The sequence below is a fragment of the Xenopus tropicalis genome, chromosome 1 (genome assembly GCF_000004195.4).
Source record: "Xenopus tropicalis strain Nigerian chromosome 1, UCB_Xtro_10.0, whole genome shotgun sequence".
NCBI classification, from domain to species: Eukaryota; Metazoa; Chordata; class Amphibia; order Anura; family Pipidae; genus Xenopus; species Xenopus tropicalis.
In genome coordinates, this window is record NC_030677.2 from 192,742,522 (window position 1) to 192,769,219 (window position 26,698).

The window sequence follows — 26,698 nt, forward strand, 5'->3', positions numbered from 1 at the left end:
AAGTGGAGAGTATTTTTCGGAATCCTTCCGCAGGAGGCTCTTTAACAGGAATGGAGAAAGCCGACCTGCTAATATCGAACTAGGAAGTTAGCCCAAATCTCACACCAGTTGGTAATGGGGTCCAGCATCTTTGTTAGTTTCAGTTGTTGAGGACAGTCAGGGAAAGCCTTTATAAAATCACATCCATGCGTAAAGCTACAGTCAAGCACTGTGACATTTGAGGATCAATGTTAGTTGATAATGGATATTTGAACTGACTTGCTAAAGAAAATACTGGTTATGGCCAGGGCTGGAACTACGGGTAGGCAGGAGAGGCAACTGTCTAGGGCGTAACTTGAGGAGGGTGGCATTCAAAGGTAAAAAAGGCACTGTTCCTTCAGCTCCTTGATTCTGCACAGAGCAATGGGAATGGGGGTGAGTAGCGCAAGTGGCAAAAGGACCTGGTGGGGAGTGGTGGTGGATTGGTTTCTGGCAGCTGAGGTAGTGGCAGAGGACCTGGCGTCAGGCTGAAGTTTGCTGAGGGCGGCCTTGGGAGCCCAATTCTTTTGGCCTGCCTCTGGTTGCGGCTCTGGAAAGTCCAATCACAGCCAGGATCATACAGATCATGGTTCTTTAGGAACTTTAACATACAGTTGTGTTAATTTTGGAGAATTGGATGCAGTATTGCTCCTTTGTGACTGCAATGGTGCTAGAATTCTATAAATAATTGTTGCATTTTGGGAAAAAAAACATGGCGATCCAACCTCATAACTGACATCTGAGGTTATAACGCTTAACTACTTGAAATGCTTTACTATAAATTTCCAGGAAAACAAAAAGGCCTGACTACATTATATAAACTCATCAATGGAACTCAGAACATCAACAATTTCTTGCTATCAAAAGTAAACCTTCAAAAAAACATTTACACCTCAACAATGTTTAACCTCATGTTTAACCTTTACCCAAAAACTTTAACACGTCTTCACCACTGAAACCAACAATAAATTCATAAAAAGATAGTATGCAGCAGATTTATTAAATTGTGAGTTTAGAGATTCATAGATAACAACCTACCCGCATTCTATTCATTCCTATGGGATTTTTAGAAGTATATTTATCAATGAGTGAAAGAAATCATCATTTGATAAATACGCTTCTAAAAATTCCATTGGAATGAATAGAATGTGGGTGATTTTATTTACCAAGCTGTAAACTCACATTTTGATAAATCTGCCCATATACAGTATGACATCTAATATACATATTCATGAAGAACTGGTGGTCAAGTAGATACTCATATGTTTGGGAATTCTACAAAGGTTTAAATAATTCTGCATTCAAAAATGTCAAATCATTTCTTCAGTCACTGGAATGCAGTGGATATCAGACCCCATAGTTTCATTATTTGTGATATTTCCCCAACCATCAAACATACTGAAGCATGAAAAAATACACAGTTAGGTTTTTGCACTTAAAGGAACAGTAACACCAAAAAATAAAAGAGCTTTAAAGTAATAAAAATATAATGCACTGTTGCCCTGCAATGGTAAAACTGGTGTGTTTGCTACAGTAACACTACTATAATTTATATAATAAGCTGCTGTGTAGCCACGGGGGCAGCCATTCAAGCTGGAAAAAAGGAGAAAAGGCACAGGTTACATAGCAGATAACACACAAGTTCTGTAGAATACAATAGTGTTTTATCTGTTATCTGCTACGTGACTGTGCCTTTTCTCCTTTGAATGGCTGCCCCCATACTACACAGCAGCTTATTTATATAAATTATAGTAGTCTTTCTGAAGTAAACACACAACTTTTACCAGTGCAGAGCAGCAGCACATTATATTTTAGTTACTTTTATACACTTTCATTTTTTGGTGTTACTGTTCCTTTAATAAATACCAGACATTTGAATTGTTGAATTCCAATTCATATTTTTAAGTGCAAAAGAATCAAACTGGACCATTGATAAATACCCCCCTCAAAAAGTGAAAATAATAACTACACTTTGCAGATACATTTTTTTATAATTATAACCTGTATTCTTCCAAAAATCAGATGCAATTTATATTATTTGCACTCACTTGGTAGGTTAAGTTTTGAACAATTGGATGGCATGTGAACCGGACACTTGTAAACATCTCCCATTCTGTGTTTTGGTTGTCCTTCCAAAGGAGACCCAATAAGTACCCTAAAATAAAACCAGATGAGTTATTTAACTTTTCTGTACATTCTTGACCGAAATATAATGTTTTTTAATTATTATAAACATAACTGCTTATTGATATTGTAAAAATCATTGCATCACATTTATATCAATTCCACCTCATTGTCCAAAGGTTGAATTGGGAAATGTTGAGAGAAAGATGCTCAGATTCTGTGAATTTTCCATATTCAAAGTTACTCTGATTCTATTCAACTTAACTCAGGGGTAGGGTTTGTGTACCTATATTTTGCGTATATAGTATACATAAGTGTTTGTATGTTTGGAATAAATTGCATTTGCAAGATTCAGAGACAGACCATTATCAGAAATTCAAACAGGATATTATGGCTTGTGGGTCCTATGCTATTAAATATTGTTTGCACAAAAAAGAAGAGAGGAACACAAAAGTACATTGCTGTAAGTTTTAATAAAAAAAAAAGGCACAAAATACCATTTGCCCTCATCATTTTCAAATTGTTGAACTGTGTATCCAAACATATCTTCAGCCGAACCACTGAATGAAAGTCCATTCTTTACATCCACATTAAATGATTCCGTAAGCTTCAGCAAGGCTGTAATTTAAATAACAGAAATTGTTTTTAGATTATTATAGAGACAGATAGCTGGAGGTAGACAGATAGATAGATAGATAGATAGATAGATAGATAGATAGATAGATTGATAGATAGATGATAGATAGATAGATAGATAGATAGATAGATAGATAGATGATAGATAGATAGATAGATAGATAGATAGATAGATTGATAGATAGATGATAGATAGATAGATAGATAGATAGATAGATAGATAGATAGATGATAGATAGATAGATAGATAGATAGATAGATAGATAGATAGATAGATAGATAGACAGACAGACAGATAGATAGATACAGTAGATGATAGATAGATAGATAGATAGATAGATAGATAGATAGATAGATAGATAGATAGATAGATGATAGATAGATAGATAGATAGAAAGATAGATAATAGATAGATAGATAGATAGATAGATAGATGATAGATAGATAGATAGATAGATGATAGATAGATAGATAGATAGCAATGGATAAGTAATAACAGGTAAAAATGAATTAAGTTGAACTGTTTACCTTTAATAAAAACATAAGAGCGCACTCTGGAGAGTATCAAATACTCTGTATCATGTTATTCTGCACAACTGCAATATTTTTTTAAATCACAATTTTCAAATTATGGCTCAGTTATAAATAACCGCTATTCATATAATTCATTTAATTCTTGCCAGCAGGTTGATGTTTCTTGAAACATGATATCACCTCTAAAAATATATTTTATATTACCAGCTTTCCAATAAGATGTAATATCTTTGTTTTATGCCAGTTTCAGTTGTTCAGCCCATAATGTGTCAAGCTGTGTACAGTTAAGGCTGGAGTGCTATGAACACACATTATTAATAATAATAACCATTCCACAGATCAAAGCACACACATTGCCTTCTGATGTCTGAGATGAAGGGGGGCTCAGAGCACATTTAGGGACAGTTCTGGAAGGCAATCATGTGTCAAAAGTAAAGCTTACAGAAGTAAGTTTAGCAGAAAAATGTATATGTTTTTTATGATCTTATGGATTTAATAAGGAAGGGTATGTGCTGCTGTCACCTTAGGCAGAATCAGATGGTTGAGGCATTGTTAATTCATTTGCTATTTTATGGCACAAAACAACCATTCCTTCATTGCCCGAAGCACCATACTACAGAAAACATTTATGCACTAAGAGCTGAAATTAAAGCCAAGGGTACTGGGTAAATTTGTAGCTGGGCATTAATCTATTGCAACCAATCAAAAGTTTGCGCTCATTGTTCCTACAGCAGGCTGCAAAAGCTAACGACTGATTGGTAGCTATAGGTTACTACCCAGGTTCAGATTTGCCCAGTGTAAATAATTGGCATTTTTGGCATGGAAAAAGGAAAAAAACAGAGATTACCTAAGGAAAAGGGGCAGGTAAGAGACTGAAACAATATATAAGCTCTAAAGCTGAATGGTTTCTTTGGAAAAGTTCACGCCAAATAAAGAGAAATGCAGGTAAAGAAAATATACTCTCTCTTTTACTAGGTTAGGACTGACGCAAGGACACTGCCTTGATGGGGCTCATCAGGGATTGGATCAGTCTTCATCTCAATTCATGTAGATGAATCCAAACCACAAATTAAAACTTAATCAACAATAAAATGATAATACCATTTGACCTCTGAGAGGAATGTTGCTCCCTGGATGTAAGAATGGAGGGAACGGAGCCTTGACTTGGAGGGGGAAGGCAAGGAGTGGAAGAGCTACAATAGGACAGTTGTGGGGATATGGTGGGGCCAGGCATAGGGTTTAAGAAGGAGGAATAGTTCCCCACCCTCTATATTGTTGGAAACTATCATGTTAAGTTATGGATAGTCTTTGGCTGCTCTAATAGGGTACGTGAATCTCACTAAAAGGGGTGGTAGTGGGAGAAATGCTTGCTGGAGTCGCGGCTGGTATCAGCACCCCTTGCTCAGTAGAGTTCAGTTTGGTACCCCCTAAGGCTAATGTCCGGGGAGATTTAGCCAATATGATTTTTTAAAAGTTCCATCGACAAGTCGCTTGTCCTTTCCTAACAAGGAAACGGAGTGATTCTATTTCCCACAAATCCAGGTATCATATTCCCTGCTCACAATTAGAAATGACATTCAGTGCAATGGGGAAATCGCAGCGACTTCCCGCTCAGTGGGTTTTACTTTCAGCGATTCCAATAGTTTTGAACGACAATGCTTTCTTTGTAAAATTGAAAAAAGGGTCGGAGCGTTAAGCGAGACAAAATGAGCAACTTGTCGATGGAACTTGCTTTTTAAAAATCGCAGCGACTAATCTCTCCATGGGTCATTAGCCTTAGGTATTGTCCCCAGGAGGTAGGGGTTCAGAGTCAGGCCACTGTGCCTACACTTGCCCACCTGAGTGCAGCATTGAGTGGTTGGCATGGCAAGTAGCCTGCTCACTCCTGTAGAGTTTTAGCTGTGAGCATTCCAGGAGTGCCATTGTCATTAATAGTTTAACATTGTTTGTTACAGTCTTGTACATAATGTCCTACTGTTGGGCACTCGTAGTTAAGCAATCTAATAGGAGCTCCGTGCAAACTAAGTCTTTGTAACCAAAAGGTTAAAGGCCTCTGGCAAAATGAAAAGAGTATGAAATCATGACAAAAGCTGTATTATTCATTGGAAGAAAGCATCCTTGGTGTGTGTGTGAGCAACAGAAGTCGGACACTGCAGTCTGACTGTGGCAAGGGCCCGAGTCAAACAGATTTCACATTATTGTAAAAGGAATATTTATATTGAATATCATTACTTTTTCCACTCAGTTTCTAAGAATTCAGAAATGTAAATATAACATGTTCTTTATGGTGTCAGGACTAAAATGTTGGCTGTTCTATTCCTATATGAATGCATAGACGTGATAGCTCTTATACTGATAGACTTGCCCAGGCACCCACAAAAAGCAATCACTGTTCAGCTCATTATCAAGTAAACTAAAGAGATTCTATAATTAAACAAAGAGTGTTACAGGCTAACAACCCACTGTTAAGTGAATGAGACTAATACTGAAAAATTATAGCCACATCTTGTATATTTCATGGTACACTTGGGCCTCTCTCTTTTCTATTAGGTGATATTAGCGCAGTTTTGCCTAAAAGGGGTAGTTCACCTTTAAATTAGCTTTTAATATTATGTAGACATTGATATTCTAAGACAGTTTGCAATTGGTCTGCATTTTGTATTTCATATAGTTTTTCAGTTATTTAGTTTTTTTGTTATTTTAGCAGCTATCTGGTTGCTAGGGTCTTATTTACCCTAGGAACCAGGCAGTGGTTAAACAGGAGATGGGAATATGAATAGTAGAGAGCCTGCATAGAATATAAGTAATAAATAACAATAATTAAACTGTAGCCTCACAGAACAATGGTTTCTGGCTGCCGGGGTCAGTGACCCCCCCCCCATTTGAAAGCCTGAAAGAGTCAGAGAAAGGCAAATAATTCAAAAACTATAAAAAATAAAAACCAATTGCATAGTTGCTAGGCATAGATAATTCTATAACATACTAAAAGTTAACTTAAAGGTGAACCATCCCTTTAAAGAGACAGTGATGATTTGTTTACACAAGAACGCTGCACTACATACAAGAAAATATAAACAGAAAAAAACTGTCAATGTTCTGTATCATAAAATCACTCTTCATTATTTTATTGTATATGCAGTATTAAAGGAAATGATAGAGGAAATTACACTTATAATCTCTTCTCTTATCTGCCCAGTGACTTAAGTGCTAAAAAAAAGGTGCAAACAGCCATGGTAACAACTGGTAGTAACGCTACTCATTACCCAATAACAAGCAGGATTTAATTGGAGTTCATTTACTGGTCTAGCATAGGATTTATTTAATATAGGGTGTCCATATCACTTTAGATACCAGGGACACATCTGAAATATCCAGCTGGCAGGGCTGATTGGCTGAACTGTTTGCAGTTTAATTTAAATGCAATCAGTGCTCCCCTGTAACATGTATTTATTAGACGTATCCCTGAATTTTCAAGAGATCTGGTCACACTAATTTGACAAGATGAAAAGCTGCCAGCTCTGCCCCTAATGGCTGTACCATCCGTAGTGCATAGGATACTGTCTGGCCTGCTATAGGGGGCGCCGTCTAATGTCCGCTGTGCTGTATAGCAAATACACATGAACAAAAAACAAACATTTCCTAAAAAGGCTGCTGTTACACAAAACGGATTCTAAAGGGAAATTATGTGCAAGTGGAATAAAGATATAATGCTCTACTGGTGCTGTGGCACAAAACTGATATGGCTATTTCTATTATCTTACTGCCTCACCTGGACTGGCAATCTGTGGGTTCTAGAAAATGCCAAAGGGGCTGCTGTAAGGTGCCTTAGTCACTATTTATTGGGCTGCTGGGGGGCTGTTTGGGCCTTATTGTACTGGAAATACCTGGATCTATTTTGACTCCCAGTCTAGACCTGGTCTAATCCATCATTACAATAGGACCAATATCGTCTCATTAAAGAAGAAGGAAAGGTAAAAACTAAGTAAGTTTTATCAGAAAGGTCTATGTAAATACAGCCATAAGCACTCACAGAAATGCTGCACTGAGTTCTCTGTCAAAAGATTTGTTGTGTCTGTAATACATGTGCCAGAGACACGCAGCTCTCTCCTCTCTCCTGCTCCCCCCTCCCTCAAGAATGCTAAGAACTCACTCCCCTCCCTTAGGAATGTGGATCTGAGCCAATCAGCAGGAAGCTGACTCATAGTCGTACTAACTGAGCATGTTCTCTTGGTCTCGGTCTCAGTGCAGGAGTGAGGCATTATGGGAACTTTCGTTACACAGCTCAGCGTTTTTTCTTCTTGTTTGGCTTCTGATCATCTGAACAGGTGAAATATGGAGAGACTTAAGGGCACTATTGAGACAACTGAAGGTATGCCTGCAGCTTGAGATTAACTCTTTACTAGCCTTTCCTTCTCCTTTAACGCCTAACAAAGTCAATAAAACCCAAGAGGGCTCATTTGCAAAGCCAGACTCAGCATGCATAGTGTTAAAAATACAGGCCACAATGGTTCATATGTAACTGCCCATATAACTGCACAGCCACATGGAAGGACACAGTTTTAATAGCTCTGGTGTTTATCCCATTTCTCTCACACATACTGCTCAGCTGTCTGTATAACAGTGTAGTGCTACAGAATGTATGGCAAGATAGCTGACATCAATTTCCAGCAAATGAATTTCTGGAATGTATAGTGAGGAACCAGCATGACAAAGCCTGGGAAGCATCAGTCCTTACTGACAGGGGCGTTCTTGTGTGACTGCATAGCTTCAGGTTCGGAGGAGAAGCGTGCAAGTCAATCTGCAACAAGCCTCCTCCTACAAGTAATAAGCGCACAGCTCCATTTAGAGTCAATGGTGAGTTTATGACAGATATCTTATCTCTGATTGAAGCAAGCTGCATTTCTTTTCATATTACATGTGAATTATGTTATGCCAAGAAAAGCATTGCTCGGAACCTTCTGTATTATCTCAACAAACTGCTGAAGGGATAGGAAAGGTAGCTTATGGTCGAATACATCTTATTGGCTTTGGTTAGTTAATAAAATGGACCAGGACAAGGTTGTTGATATCATAAGTTATAAAGAATAGTATTGTAGAGGGTTGCAGGCCTAACCCCCCACTGGTGTTGTCACCCTGTCCAAGTCCCTTTGGTATTATTAGTCCCGTCCCTGTCCCACCCCCTCTGGTGATTCTGCCACAATGCCCCACCCATCTTTGATGTCACCAAAGACATTGGACATGGGTTGGGATGGGTTAGGGTATCAATTTGCTGAAGCCTGCCTAAGGTTGCCACCTGGCTGTTATTTTACTACTGGCCTAGCTGGTAAAACACCTGCCAATGCTGGGGCTGGTATTACAAATTTTGCAATACCCTTAAGATTGGGCCCTGGCCCACCCCCCAATCCACCTCAATCTGCTAATAACTTATTAACCTAATAACCTTATTTCCTTCTTATCCCTCCCTACAGATGTTGCCACACCATTACTTTGCCCATTTTATGTCTTCACCCCACCCATTTGATATTGTCACTCTTCCCCCCTTTTGTGTCTGTCCCCCCAACTGCCAGCAAAATCTAGTCAGAAAGGTTTTAACCCTACCCCTGCATGACTAAAGAATAGAGTGATATGAGTATATTATGATGTGCATATAACCAACACTGAAGTGGCCTGGGCAAAAACCAATTAGTATCCAATAAAAACAGTCTAATGTTTACAAGACTATACCGACTTATATTTAGTCAGTATGAGAACATTCATAAAACACTGCTGCAGCAACAAAACAATTGTGAACAAGTGACATGTCAAAGAAAAACTATACCCCCAAACAATGTTTTCCTTACAAAAATATATTGAATAAAACAGCTCATATGTAAAACCTTGCTTCATCTAAATAAACCATTTTCATAAAAATATACTTTTTTTGGTAGTATGTGCCATTGGGTAATCCTAAATAGAAAATTGCACCGTCCCCTAGAATCATTCGATTCACAGAGCACACAAACAAACCAAGGGCAGAAACATGTTAGCAATACATCAATTGATTTCCAGCACTCAATTTAGGGATTAATATACAATATACTACAGGATTGTATTCAGTATCAGCAATTCAGGATCCCCCAACTACACACCGATTATATCATTTGGTCCGAGTGCAACTAACCTCAGACCCTGCACCTCAGTTTTAAATCCCTTGTTGGGTAGGACTCCCTGCTCTCACACAGAAAAGATATTCTGCGTATATATATATATATATTGATATAAATAATTTGATATAAATGTGTTGGTTAAGTATTCTTTTTGGAGATATAGTTTTCCTTTAATGCCTCCTGCCTATTGGTTGCTATTGGTGATTAGACTAGTATCAAAGTTTGCACCTTTTATTACATTACCCCCTTATAAAAAATACAACTAGTGTCAAGAAGGGTAGAATATATCCTTACATTTCCAAGAACTAGAATAAAATGTTGATGCCCATATAATTTTTTAAGACATTTATTCAGTTAATAAATCAGAAAAATTCAAGTACATTACATTACATTATTGTGAGTACTGAGTAGAAATGAGTAGAAAGGGTGTAGCAGGGGTCACAGCACTGTGTTTGGCTTGGGATACTGTACTGTCCCCCTAGTGTATAGCCGTGACAGAGGGGTGGGGGAGGGATTCAGAGGGTGCTATATTCAGAAGGCTTCTCATTGGAGAACCTTCTTGCAATGGAATTAACCCACGACATGCAGCAGTTTTCATAAAATAGGCTTCTTTTTTCAAAGCTATTTCTTTACATAAATGAAGTTTATTTGATAAGCTAATTGTGAATGCGCTCATGGGTAGTGATGAGCGAAATGTTTCGCCAGGCATGGTTTCGCGGAAAAATTTGCTGTGCGTCCAAAATTGTCGCCTGCGTCAAAAGAATAGTCGCAGGTGTAAAAAAAAAATAGTCGCAGGCGTCAAAAGAATAGTTGCGGGCGTCTAAAGAATAGCTGCGGGCGACAAAATAGCTGTGGGCGACAAAAGAATAGCCGCAGGTGACAAAAGAATAGCCACGCGTGACAAAAGAATAGCCGCAGGTGACAAAAGAATAGCCGCGCGCGACAAAAGAATAGCCGCAGGTGACAAAAGAATAGCCGCAGGTGACAAAAGAATAGCCGCAGGTGACAAAAGAATAGCCGCAGGTGACAAAAGAATAGCCGCGGGCGTCAAAAGAATAGCCGCAGGTGACAAACGAATAGTCACGGGCGACAATTTTTTTTGATGCGCAACATTTTTGCCATTTTGCGAATTTTTCGCCGTTTCGCAAATCTTTTGAAATAATTCGCTCATCACTACTCATGGGAGCATTTTCGCATATTTACATAAATTTTTACCAAGGCTTTTAGACCCTTTTAAGTAACTGGAGCAAGCTACAGTTGCAGTACTAGATGAAAACAAGCAAACTCTTCAGAGTGTTTTTCATTACTATACAATAATGTTTCCGGGACTTGCCTTTGCCTTTTGAAGTTGTTTAACAGGATGTTTAATGTCTTTAAAGAATTTGACATGAAACTTGTCCTGAACTCTTTAACTTTTCCCCTCAACCGACTCACCAAGCTGTTAGCAGAGGATAATACTGAAGGAACGGGCAGACAAAAAATATAGAAACAACAAAGAAAAGCACCATGGAAAGGGTTATGCCATATTGCATAGGTAAACATTAACCTGCATAATCATTAGTTTTGCATTGTTTTGTACATTCTGTAGGGCTAGAACCCATGGGCATGCTGTACTTGTGAAGTGTATTATCTGTAAACAGGAAAATGGCAGACGTCTGAATTTCTATAACAATATAAACAAAAAGAAGTCCCCATAATAGGAAGAGGCCACAAAGCTGGTAAAAAAAACAAAAAGTATTTTTTCTATTGAAGATGGAAATGGCTAAAATATATTAGGGGCATACAAACAACCTAAATTTAATGTACAAAAATATATATGAAACATTCTTAATTATACTAAACAGTAATATGTAAGTAATAACAGGATAACTTGTAGATTGTAAGCTCTTTTGGGCAGGGCTCTCTTCACCTCTTGTATCGGTTATTGATTGCTTTATATGTTACTCTGTATGTCCAATGTATGAAACCCACTTATTGTACAGCGCTGCGGGATATGGTGGCGCTTTATAAATAAATGTTAATAATAATAACTGTCCCCTTATTGTTGGTAGATGCCTTTCTTGTGGTTAAGCTCTAGGAGGGCATATCTAAATAAAAGAAAAAGCAGATGATTGGTATCCACAAAAAAGTTTGTCTATTGTAAAACTTCCAGAAGCCTATTTTATGAGAACTGCTGCATTTCATGGGTTAATTCCTTTGCAAGAAGGTTTTCCAATGAGTGGCCTTCTGAATATAGCGCCCTCTGACCCCTCCTCCACCCCTCTGTCACGGCTATACACTAGAGCAGTGCTGTCCAACTGGCGGCCCGCGACCCCTCTCTGTGTGGCCCCCCACCTGTCTGGCTGCTTTGATGGCTTACCTTTGTGTAAACTTTAAATGGTATCAGTACTGAGATTAACTGCCACCCCTGCATTGCTCACACCTCAGATTCAGGCTGATTAAAAATTTAATCCCATGTGTTGTTCACACCTTTTAATGCCTACATTGTTCACCCCCTGCATTGTTCACACCTCAGGCTCAGACTGTAATCATCCACATTTTTCCCCTGTTCACACTTCAGACCGCAGTAGAAACCCACAAATAAACGATGCACACTATAAAAAGAGGTGGTATTGCAATTAAAAACTTTTTTAATATATAGTTATTGTGCCATACTCTGCCTGCCCTACCCTGCCTGTGTGTGCCATACTTTGCCTGCCCTATGCTGCCTGTGTGTGCCATACTCTGCCTGCCCTATGCTGCCTGTGTGTGCCATACAGAGTATGGCACACAGGCACCATAGGGCAGGCAGAGTATGGCACACAGGCACCATAGGGCAGGCAGAGTATGGCACACACAGGCACACACAGGCAGCATAGGACAGGCAAAGTATGACACACACATGCAGCATAGGGCAGGCAGAGTATGGCACACACAGGCAGGGTAGGGCAGGCAGAGTATGGCACACAGGCAGCATAGGGCAGGAAGAGTATGGCACACACAGGCAGTGTAGGGCAGGCAGAGTATTGCACACAGGCAGCATAGGGCAGGCAGAGTATGGCACACAGGCATCATAGGGCAGGCAGAGTATGGCACACAGGCAGCATAGGGCAGGCAGAGTATGGCACACACAGGCAGCATAGGGCAGGCAGAGTATGGCACACACAAGCAGCATAGGGGAGGCAGAGTATGACACACACATGCAGCATAGGGCAAGTAGAGTATGGCACACACAGGCAGGGTATGAAAGGTTTTTGCTGTACTATCACTATTAATATGGGTATGATCATACAATAACATGGGTGTGGTTTCAAGAGGGTGTGGGTTAAAAAAGGGGAGTGGTCAAAACTGGCTTCCATTATTGGCCCTCCACCATGTAGGCCAGAAAAATTCCAGCACTCGGTACCACAGAAGTTGGACAGCACTGGACTAGAGGGACAGTACAATATCCCAAGCCAAACACAGTGCTGTGACCCCTGCTACACCCTGTATCTTTAAGGAAGAATTGCGGCAAGTGTAAGTGCAAGCCCTTAGTGCTCATTTAGGGGCAGCACTTTTGCCCCAGGAAATAGCTGTACACCTTGAACCGGATAAAAATCCAGGGCAAGGTGCACAACTCCAAGGGGCACAGGCCAGCACTGTCCTGGTATAGGGTGGTTGGTAAGAATGGCACCCTGCTGTGGTCTATGGGACCGGTAATATGGGAGGGGAACACCTAGGTTCCGCCCACACACCTACCCTCCCCCTTTGAAAAGAGCTTTGCCAAAGACACAAAGTACTCTGTTCAAGGGGGCAGCCAAAGGTCTACGTGTTTGAAAATGGAGGTAACCAGGTGCAGCAAGTGCTACAAATATTATTTTAAAACGGAAATCCAAATTTTGAAGCTAAGAACTCCCATTTTCATCATCATCATCATCATTGGTAATACTGCCACAGTCCAGCTTTTTACAGGGCTGTGTCAAAATCATTTTACAAACTGCCTAGCATAATTCAAACCAGGGCTTGCCTTCTTCTATAGCTACTAAAACTGGGATGTTGAGCTTGGAGACAGGTCAAAGACCCAATTGGCTGGTTGGTGCTCCATGCTTCATAGGAAGCCAATATTGGTAGGTGATAGGAGGCTTATGGGGAAGGAAATCACCTAACAAATGGCAATACTGACTGGTATCATAAACTCTGTCAAGTCTCTAGAAGTGCTACCTGTTGGTACCACCATGCATAAAATCCTTGTGCCCATTAGACACCATCAGTTGCAAAAAATTGCATTCTTACAATGAAACTGCTATAGAATTGACTCTAAAATGAGGATATATATATTTCCTCTGAGTAACTGTTCCCTATATCCTTTGCGTCTGTGTGACAGTCTCTCTTTGTGTCACTGTGTCTCTCTCTGTTCCTGTCTGTCTGGACTGATATTTTCATGCAACTGTCTTGTCTTGGTTCTATTTTTGTATGGCTGAAAACTATAATATTGCAATATTTCTTTTAGAGAAAAAAAATCCCTGGTTTCCAGTTTTGTGTGCCATTTCAGATTAAATCTCTTCATATTCCAGTTTATATAATTCCTTAAATGTCATTTATACATGACCAGTGCTTCAGAAAATCCCAATTTTGGCTTAGTGGAGCCCTTGATGAATAAACTAGTTTGCTGTCACACATAAAATATATGTCAAAATAAACAAAAAATCAGGATATAGAACAATGTTGTAACTACTTTGCACAGGCCCCCCCCTGCTAAAAAAGCTTTAGTGGGCGGAGTAGCAAACTCACCAGGCCCCTCACCCTGAAACATCATCCCACTGGCCTGTAAACCCCAGCTCCCCACCCGCTCTCCTACCTTGGAGCCTTGGAGCTAAATGGAGGAAGCAGACCCCGTGGTCCAGGCCCCCGTCCCCCCATCCCCCAGGCCCCCCATGACCAGGAGGTGTATTTCCTCTATTGCTACACCACTGGTATAGAAGGTTATGTAGGAAGATCATTCCTTTTGTGCATGGTCATATTTGTACATATAAATGCTAACTAGTTTGCCTTGACTCTTCCTACAGGCAATTTTGTCTCTTGTTACAAATCATGTTACACTATATGGTGGCACTAACTAAGGCATCATGGTGGGTCAGAGGTTACCCCTGCAAGTAGCTAAAACAATCTCTGTTAAGTACTTTGTAAATGTGTTGGTGCTATATTAATACAGAATTTTAGGGTCATTTACTAATGCAAGTGCAATTGTGGGGCCTCTGCTGTAAATTGGCCTTAGTCAGTTACACACAGTCTATTCATTATTAGTACAGGTATGGGACTTGCTACTTGCGCTTGCTACTTGTGCTGCTACCTTCCTCCTGCCTCCTGTTCCAAATCACAAAAAAATTGCAGAAAGAAAAGTCGCAAACTTTTCATGGGTAAAAAACCAAATCAGACAATTTTCCAGCTAAGGGGAGTGACATAAGGTGCCCTAGGGGTGCCCAAACTATAAATCCGGGCCTGTACAGATCAGCTGGGATCTATGAAGGAATTTGTATTCAAGGGCTCATTTACTTCTTTGTATAACATCATACATAACACCATACATAAATGCTTTATATCGTAATGCGTATATGTGCCCTTAAAAAAAACCCCATATTTGCCATTAAATACATAAGCCAGCATTGTGTATCTGAAACAGTCAAAGACACTTTGCTTTGAGCCTATTTCTGGAATGAAACCACAAAGCACAATTTAACTGGGACTTCTGTATAAACATATGTCATCCAGGCTTAACAGCCTCTCCGTGGTATCATGTGCAATACTGTGCTGCGTGCTTCTTAGCTTCCCAGTGATATATCCCCTAAAGACATTAATCTGTTTTAGATAGCATCTGAAAACTTAACACAACCCAACAATTAAATTGACGCCATATGGCTCAGTTACAATGGGGGTGCAAGGTCCAAAGTGCAAAACACAGGTATAAAATGCCTTGTTGCTCTCTAAATAGAGTTGTGCCCTACTGTGTATGTACAGGGTCGGATTGGGCCACCGGGACACCGGGAAAAAAAACCCGGGGCCCAGACCAGACCCTTGCCAGTGCACCTCCGGCCGACCATTCCTCCCCTGACATGTTAAACTTACGCGTGCTCAGAGGAGGACTGGGCCAGAACTAGGGATAGGCAGAAGAGGCAGCTGCCTAGGGTGCAACGATTGGGGGGCACCAGGCAGGAGCCTCTCTTTGCCTATCCCTAGTCTGTGCTCCGTTTTCATTGCCCCCTCCGCTTGTCATTACACGGTGGGGGCCATGAACTATCGCTTCGTATCGCATGCATGTGCGCCATGCCAGGGGGTGCAGGGGACACGGCCGGCGGGAGGCACCTGCAGGGCCATAGGGGTGGCAGCCCCGGTGGGACCTGCACCCACCAGTTCTGACCCTGTATATGTAGCTCTGGCAGCTCTACATACTGTAGTTGTTCCCTGTTTTGCCCTCTGCTTGTCATTAATGGTGCATGGCAAGGGCTGTGAGGGCACACTAGCCCAGCTTGGGGCAAGACTTAAGTACAGGGTTTCCTTGTGTCTGAGGCTTAAATTGATGTTTCTTCAAGAATTGTACCTAGCACATCTTATTATCACCATTATTCCAAATAATGTTTAACTGTTTAGCTCCTGCTTTCATTTAGGCATAAGGACCAGAAACATGAAATGAACCTGCAGGAATGTGATGTGAATAGACCAATACCAAATCTCCATGCACTGGATTAAGAACAATGTATAATAGGATAGCAGGGGTGGGATACCACCCAAAAAAACCAGTAGCATATACTTAAATGAATTTATAACCACCTAAAAGGAAACATTCATGTCAATGTGCCTTTTTGTATTCACTCCTATTTGCTATGTAGGAGCCTTGTTTGTCTCTGCTGCCATGACAACGCCATGTTTTTTCCTTTGTGATCATACCCGATTAGTAAGTTGTGGTTTTGTGACATTCTCCCCTGCAGATTACTTCCGTTATATAGTGGTACTTTCTATGAACCTGTGTTTCAATTACATGAAAGGGCCAGAAACACAAAGAATAGCCATTATTAAAAACCCCTAAGTTCATGATTTTCCAGGTCCCCCCAAGTAAAACTTGTACAGGCAGGAGGTATTGTAATACCCCAAGAGATGTTAATTTGTGGGGTGGTGTTTGTGGGTAAGTGGGAGGGGTTTTGGCAAACTGGGGCATGACTGGGGTGCATCAGGGGTATGGTTGTACAGTATGTGTGTAGGCCATTTGTTTTTTATTGGGGCCTTATTGGCCAGATTGTCCACGCTCTATGGGGCAGGGCCGCCCCCTCTCTGTCGCGCCCCCCTGTGCATGCGCAAACGGCGAACCTTCCCCTGCGCATGAGCGAACTCGCGATTGCGCATGCGCGGCCCTTTTCAATCGCATACGGAGCAGTGGGGGAGAGGTCCCCATTACTCCGTATGCACAATAAACTTTAATATTTTGGTGCGGCGGGGCGGCATGCCGCCCCCCAATTTTTGCCGCCCTAGGCCCGGGCCTTTGTGGCCTTTCCACAAATCCGGGCCTGATAACACTTGTCCTCCCTGTGTGTAATTGTGTATTTTGTAAGATTGTACAGTGCTGCGTACCCTTGTGGCACTTTATAAATAAAGTTATACATACATACATACAACAGGGGCTGAGGTAACCAATGAGTTAACACTTTAGGGCCCTTCTAACTTGCAGCCTGTACAAGTTTTACTTGTGAGCCTCAGCAGTGGGGGTGTAAAACGTACTGAAAATCAGCTCTGGGAGGTTGATAGGGGTCTGGTCATTGACAGGGACGGGAATGGGACAGGGCCAGGTTTGATCACTTTGGATCTGGGTTGGCATCTCCAACTGTGTAAGTGTTTCCCAACTGGCTGGAATTTCTAGATGTGAAGACTGATTTACTATGTGCAGATCATAGTGCAAAGTGCAAAAACGAAAACAAGTCTTAATTTTTGCACATTTGCCCCACCCTGCTCCCTAACTGTCAGGGTATTCCTGATTCCATAAGACCTAAAAACCTAAGGTAAAAGCCAATGTGATGTAGGGCTAATGTGAATGTGTGCGTTGCTTGTTGGTTCAAGATGAGTGTTTGTCTGACTGGCACAGGCTACAAGGATTATCTATAAAATTGTTACTTTTGCACCCATAAAGATCACCAAATCATTGTCACAGCTTGGGGAGGGATGCTTGCCAGGGGGTGGGGGCTAGGCCCTAGTGTTTGTCACATGGGTGTCAAGATGGTGGATGGTAACCTCCTTGGACAAGGGTACTAGGAGGCAGATGGATTACGGTTGCCTGCTCCCACTTACCCAACTGACGCTGCTGCGGAAGGTGGCTGGCATGTCAGACAACAATGGTTGGTTAGTAAGCAAGCATTCCAGTATTCTGGTTATAACATGTATGTTCCATTTTATTGGTTAAAATGTGGCACTTTGACTTACTGTTTGGATTTAGCTTTAATTCTATTCTGTGTTTAACAAAAGCTGTGGCCTATTTATATTCCATCCTGGATGTCATCATTGTCTCTAATAAAGGGTGCCAAAGGATGTGGTGAGTGAGAAGCCTGTCACAGTGATGCTGTCAGATTTTTGTTTTATCATGGATTCTGTTCCACTTTAGTTCTTTATAATAAGGGTAAATGTGAATTTTTGCATCCACAGTTATAACCATGCCCAGTATCTACACGTATCTACAACTTTGGCTTTATTTACAAACCCCACAGATGCATTTGCTGGAGTCCTGTTTAGACAACACTTGCGCCAGTGGGATTTGCGCCAGTGAGATTTGCAATCACGTCAATGATTTCAGTCCAACCCACACTCCTGTCATGATAAGGGGATTTTCTCCAATATTTTTACAGTTTCCCCTGAGAAGAGGAGAAAGATCCCCCAATTCACCAGGTTAACATCTCTGGATTTGTGCAGCCTGCTCTTTGTGCTGAATTAGGTGCAATGTAAGTAGTGAGCCCTATACTCTTTTTTTTGTCTATTCAAGGCTTTATTTAGGTAATATCATCATAGAAAAGCACATTTTGTACAGAGATTGTTCATCTTATACATATACTTCCTATTAATACCTGTAAACCATATTTTACATCATAATAAATAAACCTTGCAGTTTTTATACATATCAACAGTAACTTAGATTCGGTAGTTGTGTGTTAGCTGTTTAATTTGATCTTTTGTGCTATCTTTATTATATATAGGTATTGCTGTATGTGGCTTTCATGTCCCTTTGTTTATCCGTTCTCTGATGTTACGTTTTTATTGATATATTCTCACCATGCTAGCCAGACTGGCAAGTAATAGCCCTGTACTCTTATAGGCAGGGGGTAAGTACAGGCTCCTGCTGTTTCTTGCACCCATTGGTGCTTCCTAGCTTCCATATTTGGACAAACAAAAACTATGGCACATCCAAGGGGACTCCCCCCCCCCACCCCCCAGCCTAAAGCAGGCAGCACTGTATTCACGGAACCATTGCAGCTCTATGGGCAATAAGCACAACACAGGCATAGGCAGATTATCAAAAAGGCTCAGACAGACTAAGCCTTCCCAAACCTTTCTGACACCTTATATATATAGTAATGATCCAATCTGTCCCATTTTGCTGAAAAATTTGCCAACCTTCGTGAAACGGCTAAAAATTTGCGAAACAGCAAAATTGTTGTGCTTGTCCTTTTTTTATGCGGTGACAATCCGCTAAAGGCGAAACATGGAAATTCGCCGCAAATCCATGCCTGCCAAATTGATTTGCCCATCACTACTTATATAACATTAAAGGTAAAGACACACGGAGCTACTTAGTAGCAGCTACTTGTCACGGCTTCTAAATGCCATAAAATACCCTGCCATAGGCAATACTGGGAATTGCCCCTGCTAAAACACATGTAGAGACAGTTATCAGTAAATGATCAGCATTGTCTATTTTAGAAGCCATGACAAGTAGCCGCTACTAGTAGCTCCGTGTGTCTTCACCCTAAAAAGAAAATAAAAACCAGCTCCCTTACTGATGTCTGGTGGTCTCTGGGTATTGCTAGTAGCAATCATATTTGGAATAGGGTTGGCAGTAATTGCCTATTTTAGCAGCTTTACACTGCTTTAACAGCTTTAACACTGGGCCACAGCACATAATCTCCTGACATGCCTGCAAGCCTCTATGCTGCTGCTTTTTGCCTTCAAAGCTTCACTACAGTTCTTTGGATATTTGACGGGCTTTGAGCCCCTCCCCTTCAGCCAATCCAATCCTGTAACCTCTGCCACAAGTTAATTCTCATACCACCAAAGAATCCGCTACATCTGACATTAGCCTAAAGTTTATCTAGGGACACATTTTGCCTCCCTAAACAAAAAAAAATCACCCTCGGCCTATGCCCTTAGGGTTTAATGTGCACTTTTGCCCCATAAATGAGGGTGACTATGTTGCTTCAGAAACCGAACATTTAGCAGCTCTGAGACACAGAAATCTGGAGGATTTCAAACTTTGGGCAATAGTTTCTCTCCTCTCTGATATGTGTTGCCACATTCCAACTAAACCAGCTGAATGTTTGTTACTGACAACTTGCTGTAACCAGAGAGGGTCCTGTGTGAGTGTGAATCTGTCTTTGGTTAGGCTGCTTCTCCCCCTCGGGAGCCATTGATTCCATCTCGTGTGACTTCCTTCAACATTTAATCACTGTGGGAAAGTTGCCCGGAACAGATTTATCCTTATAAGTCGAATTTGATCTCCTATTATATCAGTATTGGCTACAGCTTTAACCGTATTAAAAATCTCTGTTGTGGCATATTTCTCATGAATACTGTGTTATCTTTTCCCATCCCTCAAACAGCAATAACCGCGTTCCCGTCCACAAACCAGACAAAATACAACTAAAGCAAGAAGCCTTCCAGCATTATTAACAACTGCATCCATTTCTGTGTAGTTAGAAGAGATGAATCTGAAATTCTTGTACGTAATAAAGAAAAAAGAATCCTTGGTCTGTCAGCTTTAGAGCTTTCTTTAATTTAAAAACTACTCTACTTTACTCTACTCTACTATCAGTAGAGAACATTGAGCAGTCCTGGTGCGTGCAGGCAGCACAGCAGAACCTATAGTAGCAGGTATTGCAGCACCAGAAATAACCAGGATAATAAAGGTGAAGCCCCTGTAAGTAGCCTGGTTGCTATAGTATCTAGGAAGAGACGGTGCCTGCAGGTAAAACAGTGGAAGTTTGAGGCCCTGCTGTTGCCCAACCTATGACTTTCAAGAGTACAAAATACAAGAGCTCCAAAACCATTAGTGGCAGTACCATATACAGCTTAGTTCTACTGTTTGCAAGATAATACGTGCAAGTGTCTCCCCCGCCCTATATGGTCCACAGCCATCATCCTCCCCTTGCCCCCTTGCAGGTTGGACCACATGGTACTAAGTTCCCCCTGAAACTCTCCATTCTCTCCCCCAATCCACTTGTCCCCACCCCCAATTATGCCCCAAGGAACATGCCTCTGCTGGCTTCCCCTAGTACCATCCCTGATGGGTGCTCAAAGAGTTTGTCTTGCCCTGAGTCATTCCACCTCTAAGAACAGGGCTTCAACAGAGGAATGGAACAAGTGGCAAACACTGCTGTATTTAATATATCTGGAATTGCAAATAGCATCCCCCCCCCAGCTCAGCATATAGCAGATTAGGGCAGTTTTCATCTAAGAAGTCCATGTTGGACTCAGAAGCTGGTACTTGGCTGCAGATACAGACGCAGTAAGCTACAGAGTTCTTGTCATGTGGCCAAGACCACAAAAATTTGGCACAGGAGTCGTTATCTCCAATAATTCATCTTCATGTAGATTGAACACTACTTATTGTTCCCTGGAGGCGTGCCCATGTCATTGTACTTAAAGAGATACTCACACCATTTGCGAAACTGCTAAATAATTTGCGAAATGCAGCTACTGTGACTTTTTTTGACTTGACTCAACTTTTTTATTACTCTGGATACATGAAAATAAACTGGCATTTTTTCTGCAATTTATTTATTTTTTTTGTCGTGGTGAAATTTTGCAGCAGTTTTGTGAAAACATTTGCCAATGGTTAAATGTCGAATTTGGCAGCAAATACATGTCTTGGGAAAAAAGTCACTCATCACTAGTTGATAAGGCACAGTCAGCAAAAAGCAGCCCTAACAGTGAGAAACCATCAACATGAACTATAGGTAACATTAATACATTAAACAATTATTATTTTTAAGAGTAATTTTTGGTGTCAGTATCACTTTAAGGCAACCACAAGGAATGCATTAAGCCAAATCTATCATGATAGGACGTTTAATGTATGGTGAATCCCTAGATGGCTATAGCTCCAGCCTTACTGGTACATCTCTAGTTAGAAATACACAACACAGACCAATACGGATGCTACAACCTTTGGCATTTCTCCCCCATGATAATATCTGTTCATTATTTCATGACTTTGGATATAGTCAGCTGTTGAAATCTATCCCAAAGTTAATGGAGCGTACAGTACAACTTAACTTAAACCCTTGTCAATGACCTACATGATTGTAAGCTCTTTTGGGCAGGGTCTCTTCACATCTTGTATCGGTTATTGATTGCTTTATATGTTACTCTGTATGTCCAATGTATGTAACCCACTTATTGTACAGCGCTGCGGGATATGTTGGCGCTTTATAAATAAATGTTATTAATAATAATAATGAACAATGTAGAAAAGTTTCCCTATGTTTCCCTACAGACAGAGAAGATACAGGTGCTTAGTGCAACACATAAAAGAACACATAGCTCACCTGTGAGGAGATACAAGCACCCTGCAGAGAAACAGCCCATTGCAGAAAATCCTATGCCCCCTTTCCAATGGGAATTCTTATCCACCCTGGTAGGATCAGTGCTGTGTTGGAGTTCAGCTCTGCCGGAGGGATGTGACACTTTAAACAAGCTCCTACAAAGTGCACATATGAGTGTGAGCAGTGCACAGCTCCAGATTCCAGGGAAAAATGTAAGGGTGTAACATATCTGTGATTGAGTCTACTGGCGATTATCTCCAAATTCCTCTCCACAGAGCAGTAACAGTTCCACTCAGCTGCGATTGAATCCAAGCTGAAAATGAGCCGGAGATAACATCTTAACTGCTTTCCTGTGCTGCTGAATCGGGAATCAGAATAGTCACTTTCATTTCAAGGGTTCCTGTAGCCCCCAAAAAAGTGAAGCTGGATTTTTCATTAGCAAAATGACAGAGGCTTTAATATAGAAAAGGAGTGAAGGCAGCTAAGTGTGGTGAGTGCATCCCTCTCCAGATCCCCAGCCCCTTCACTGGCAGTCACACAACATTTCCTGTGAGTGTCAGTTGGGTTGGCTGCACTCTCACTGAGACATTCTGTGCAGTTTATTAACCTTTATGAACAAGTGGCTGCACTCCCCATCACGTGGCCCCGGCTAACATGTACAAATAAAGTAAGATCTTGCAGGCCGTGCTGTTTACAGAAACACTGTAGATAGTGTAAACCAAGAGGGACATCTGCACTTCATATAATAAATGATACGGCGATAACGCTTCCAAGATATACACAATTTGTTAGCATGGATTCGCTGCTTTGTGTGTGTAAGGCCACAGCGTCCCAATAAGGCTGATCATAACACACCCAGCTATATTACTGTATACTATAAGAGAATTATGTTGCCTGTGGAGTTGGGACTTGAGGGTCAGGCAGGGGCAGAATGAGCGGGGTGGGCAGGTACTGATTGGGTTGCACACTGGGCCCCTCCAAGGATTTTTTTGCGGGGGGCCCCACTTGGCCTAGGAACACCGCAGACGACTTTGTGCCTCCCACTGTACGCCAAGCTGCAATGTATTCATGGTGGCAATGAAGGTCCTTGCACTCATTTCTAGAAGGGCACTGGCAGCAGGTCAGACAAGGTATGAAAAACATGGTGGCTTGACCCCACTTTTCGTACTTTGCATGCTGACCCCCCTCCAGGGGCAATGTCCACTGGATTAACTGTTTTTGCAATAACAAGTAATCAGAAGCACTGACACTGCCATAGCATAAGTTGTGTCACAGGCACAAGTATAAGCTTCTGAACGCTGCTGAATACAGGGGGGCTTATTTACAAAGTGCAAAGTGTACGATGCATATTTAAATAAAAATCACTGTATGAAGTTGAAGAATTTCCTCCCTGAATCAGTCGTACTGGCAGATACATTATATAGCTTCAAGTAAGGGAATACAGGGTTATGGGAGATAGCTCTCAGTACAAGTGAGGGAATACGGAGTTATGGGAGATAGCTCTCAGTACAAGTGAGGGAATACAGGGGTAGGGGAGATAGCTCTCAGTACAAGTGAGGGAATACAGGCGTAGGGGAGATAGCTCTCAGTACAAGTGAGGGAATACAGGGGTATGGGAGATAGCTCTCAGTACAAGTGAGGGAATACAGGGGTAGGGGAGATAGCTCTCAGTACAAGTGAGGGAATACAGGGGTAGGGGAGATAGCTCTCAGTACAAGTGAGGGAATACAGGCGTAGGGGAGATAGCTCTCAGTACAAGTGAGGGAATACAGGGGTATGAGAGATAGCTCTCAGTACAAGTGAGGGAATACAGGGGTAGGGGGGATAGCTCTCAGTACAAGTGAGGGAATACAGGCGTAGGGGAGATAGCTCTCAGTACAAGTGAGGGAATACAGGGGTATGAGAGATAGCTCTCAGTACAAGTGAGGGAATACAGGCGTAGGGGAGATAGCTCTCAGTACAAGTGAGGGAATACAGGGGTATGGGAGATAGCTCTCAGTACAAGTGAGGGAATACAGGCGTAGGGGAGATAGCTCTCAGTACAAGTGAGGGAATACAGGGGTATGAGAGATAGCTCTCAGTACAAGTGAGGGAATACAGGCGTAGGGGAGATAGCTCTCAGTACAAGTGAGGGAATACAGGGGTATGGGAGATAGCTCTCAGTACAAGTGAGGGAATACAGGGGTATGGGAGATAGCTCTCAGTACAAGTGAGGGAATACAGGGGTATGGGAGATAGCTCTCAGTACAAGTGAGGGAATACAGGGGTATGGGAGATAGCTCTCAGTACAAGTGAGGGAATACAGGGGTATGGGAGATAGCTCTCAGTACAAGTGAGGGAATACAGGGGTATGGGAGATAGCTCTCAGTACAAGTGAGGGAATACAGGGGTAGGGGAGATAGCTCTCAGTACAAGTGAGGGAATACAGGGGTAGGGGGGATAGCTCTCAGTACAAGTGAGGGAATACAGGGGTAGGGGAGATAGCGCTCAGTACAAGTGAGGGAATACAGGGGTATGGGAGATAGCGCTCAGTACAAGTGAGGGAATACAGGGGTAGGGGAGATAGCGCTCAGTACAAGTGAGGGAATACAGGGGTAGGGGAGATAGCGCTCAGTACAAGTGAGGGAATACAGGGGTAGGGGAGATAGCTCTCAGTACAAGTGAGGGAATACAGGGGTAGGGGGGATAGCTCTCAGTACAAGTGAGGGAATACAGGGTTATGGGAGATAGCTCTCAGTACAAGTGAGGGAATACAGGGGTAGGGGAGATAGCGCTCAGTACAAGTGAGGGAATACAGGGGTATGGGAGATAGCTCTCAGTACAAGTGAGGGAATACAGGGGTAGGGGAGATAGCTCTCAGTACAAGTGAGGGAATACAGGGGTATGGGAGATAGCTCTCAGTACAAGTGAGGGAATACAGGGGTAGGGGAGATAGCTCTCAGTACAAGTGAGGGAATACAGGGGTATGGGAGATAGTTCTCAGTACAAGTGAGGGAATACAGGGGTATGGGAGATAGCTCTCAGTACAAGTGAGGGAATACAGGGGTATGGGGGATAGCTCTCAGTACAAGTGAGGGAATACAGGGGTAGGGGAGATAGCTCTCAGTACAAGTGAGGGAATACAGGGTTATGGGAGATAGCTCTCAGTACAAGTGAGGGAATACAGGGGTAGGGGAGATAGCTCTCAGTACAAGTGAGGGAATACAGGGGTATGGGAGATAGCTCTCAGTACAAGTGAGGGAATACAGGGGTATGGGAGATAGCTCTCAGTACAAGTGAGGGAATACAGGGTTATGGGAGAAAGCTCTCAGTACAATTGAGGGAATACAGGGGTATGGGGGATAGCTCTCAGTACAAGTGAGGGAATACAGGAGGATGGGAGATAGCTCTCAGTACAAGTGAGGGAATACAGGGGTATGGGAGATAGCTCTCAGTACAAGTGAGGGAATACAGGGGTATGGGAGATAGCTCTCAGTACAAGTGAGGGAATACAGAGGTAGGGGAGATAGCTCTCAGTACAAGTGAGGGAATACAGAGGTAGGGGAGATAGCTCTCAGTACAAGTGAGGGAATACAGGGGTATGGGAGATAGCTCTCAGTACAAGTGAGGGAATACATGGGTATGGGAGATAGCTCTCAGTACAAGTGAGGGAATACAGGGGTATGGGAGATAGCTCTCAGTACAAGTGAGGGAATACAGGGGTAGGGGAGATAGCTCTCAGTACAAGTGAGGGAATACAGGGGTAGGGGAGATAGCTCTCAGTACAAGTGAGGGAATACAGGGGTATGGGGGATAGCTCTCAGTACAAGTGAGGGAATACAGGGGTATGGGAGATAGCTCTCAGTACAAGTGAGGGAATACAGGGGTATGGAAGATAGCTCTCAGTACAATTGAGGGAATACAGGGGTATGGGGGATAGCTCTCAGTACAAGTGAGGGAATACAGGGGTATGGGAGATAGCTCTCAGTACAAGTGAGGGAATACAGGGGTAGGGGAGATAGCTCTCAGTACAAGTGAGGGAATACAGGGGTATGGGAGATAGCTCCCAGTACAAGTGAGGGAATACAGGGGTATGGGAGATAGCTCTCAGTACAAGTGAGGGAATACAGGGGTATGGGAGATAGCTCTCAGTACAAGTGAGGGAATACAGGGGTATGGGAGATAGCTCTCAGTACAAGTGAGGGAATACAGGGGTATGGGAGATAGCGCTCAGTACAAGTGAGGGAATACAGGGGTATGGGAGATAGCTCTCAGTACAATTGAGGGAATACAGGGGTATGGGGGATAGCTCTCAGTACAAGTGAGGGAATACAGGAGGATGGGAGATAGCTCTCAGTACAAGTGAGGGAATACAGGGGTATGGGAGATAGCTCTCAGTACAAGTGAGGGAATACAGGGGTAGGGGAGATAGCTCTCAGTACAAGTGAGGGAATACAGGGTTATGGGAGATAGCTCTCAGTACAAGTGAGGGAATACAGGGGTATGGGAGAT

At 42.1% G+C, this 26,698-nt stretch overlaps 1 protein-coding gene across 1 annotated transcript in view; it reads right to left on the reverse strand.

Annotated features, from left to right (window-relative positions):
• Positions 1-22,775, reverse strand: part of itga1 (integrin subunit alpha 1) — an 80,403-nt gene extending 57,628 nt beyond the window's left edge. The window contains exons 1-3 of the mRNA XM_002933044.4: positions 22,211-22,775; positions 2,640-2,760; positions 2,067-2,173 (exon numbers count right to left, since the gene is read on the reverse strand). Coding sequence (XP_002933090.3) covers positions 2,067-2,173; positions 2,640-2,760; positions 22,211-22,250 — 268 coding nt within the window. The 5' untranslated portion in view covers positions 22,251-22,775. The remainder of the gene's footprint in view (positions 1-2,066; positions 2,174-2,639; positions 2,761-22,210) is intronic.
• Between the last annotated feature and the right edge of the window lie 3,923 nt (positions 22,776-26,698).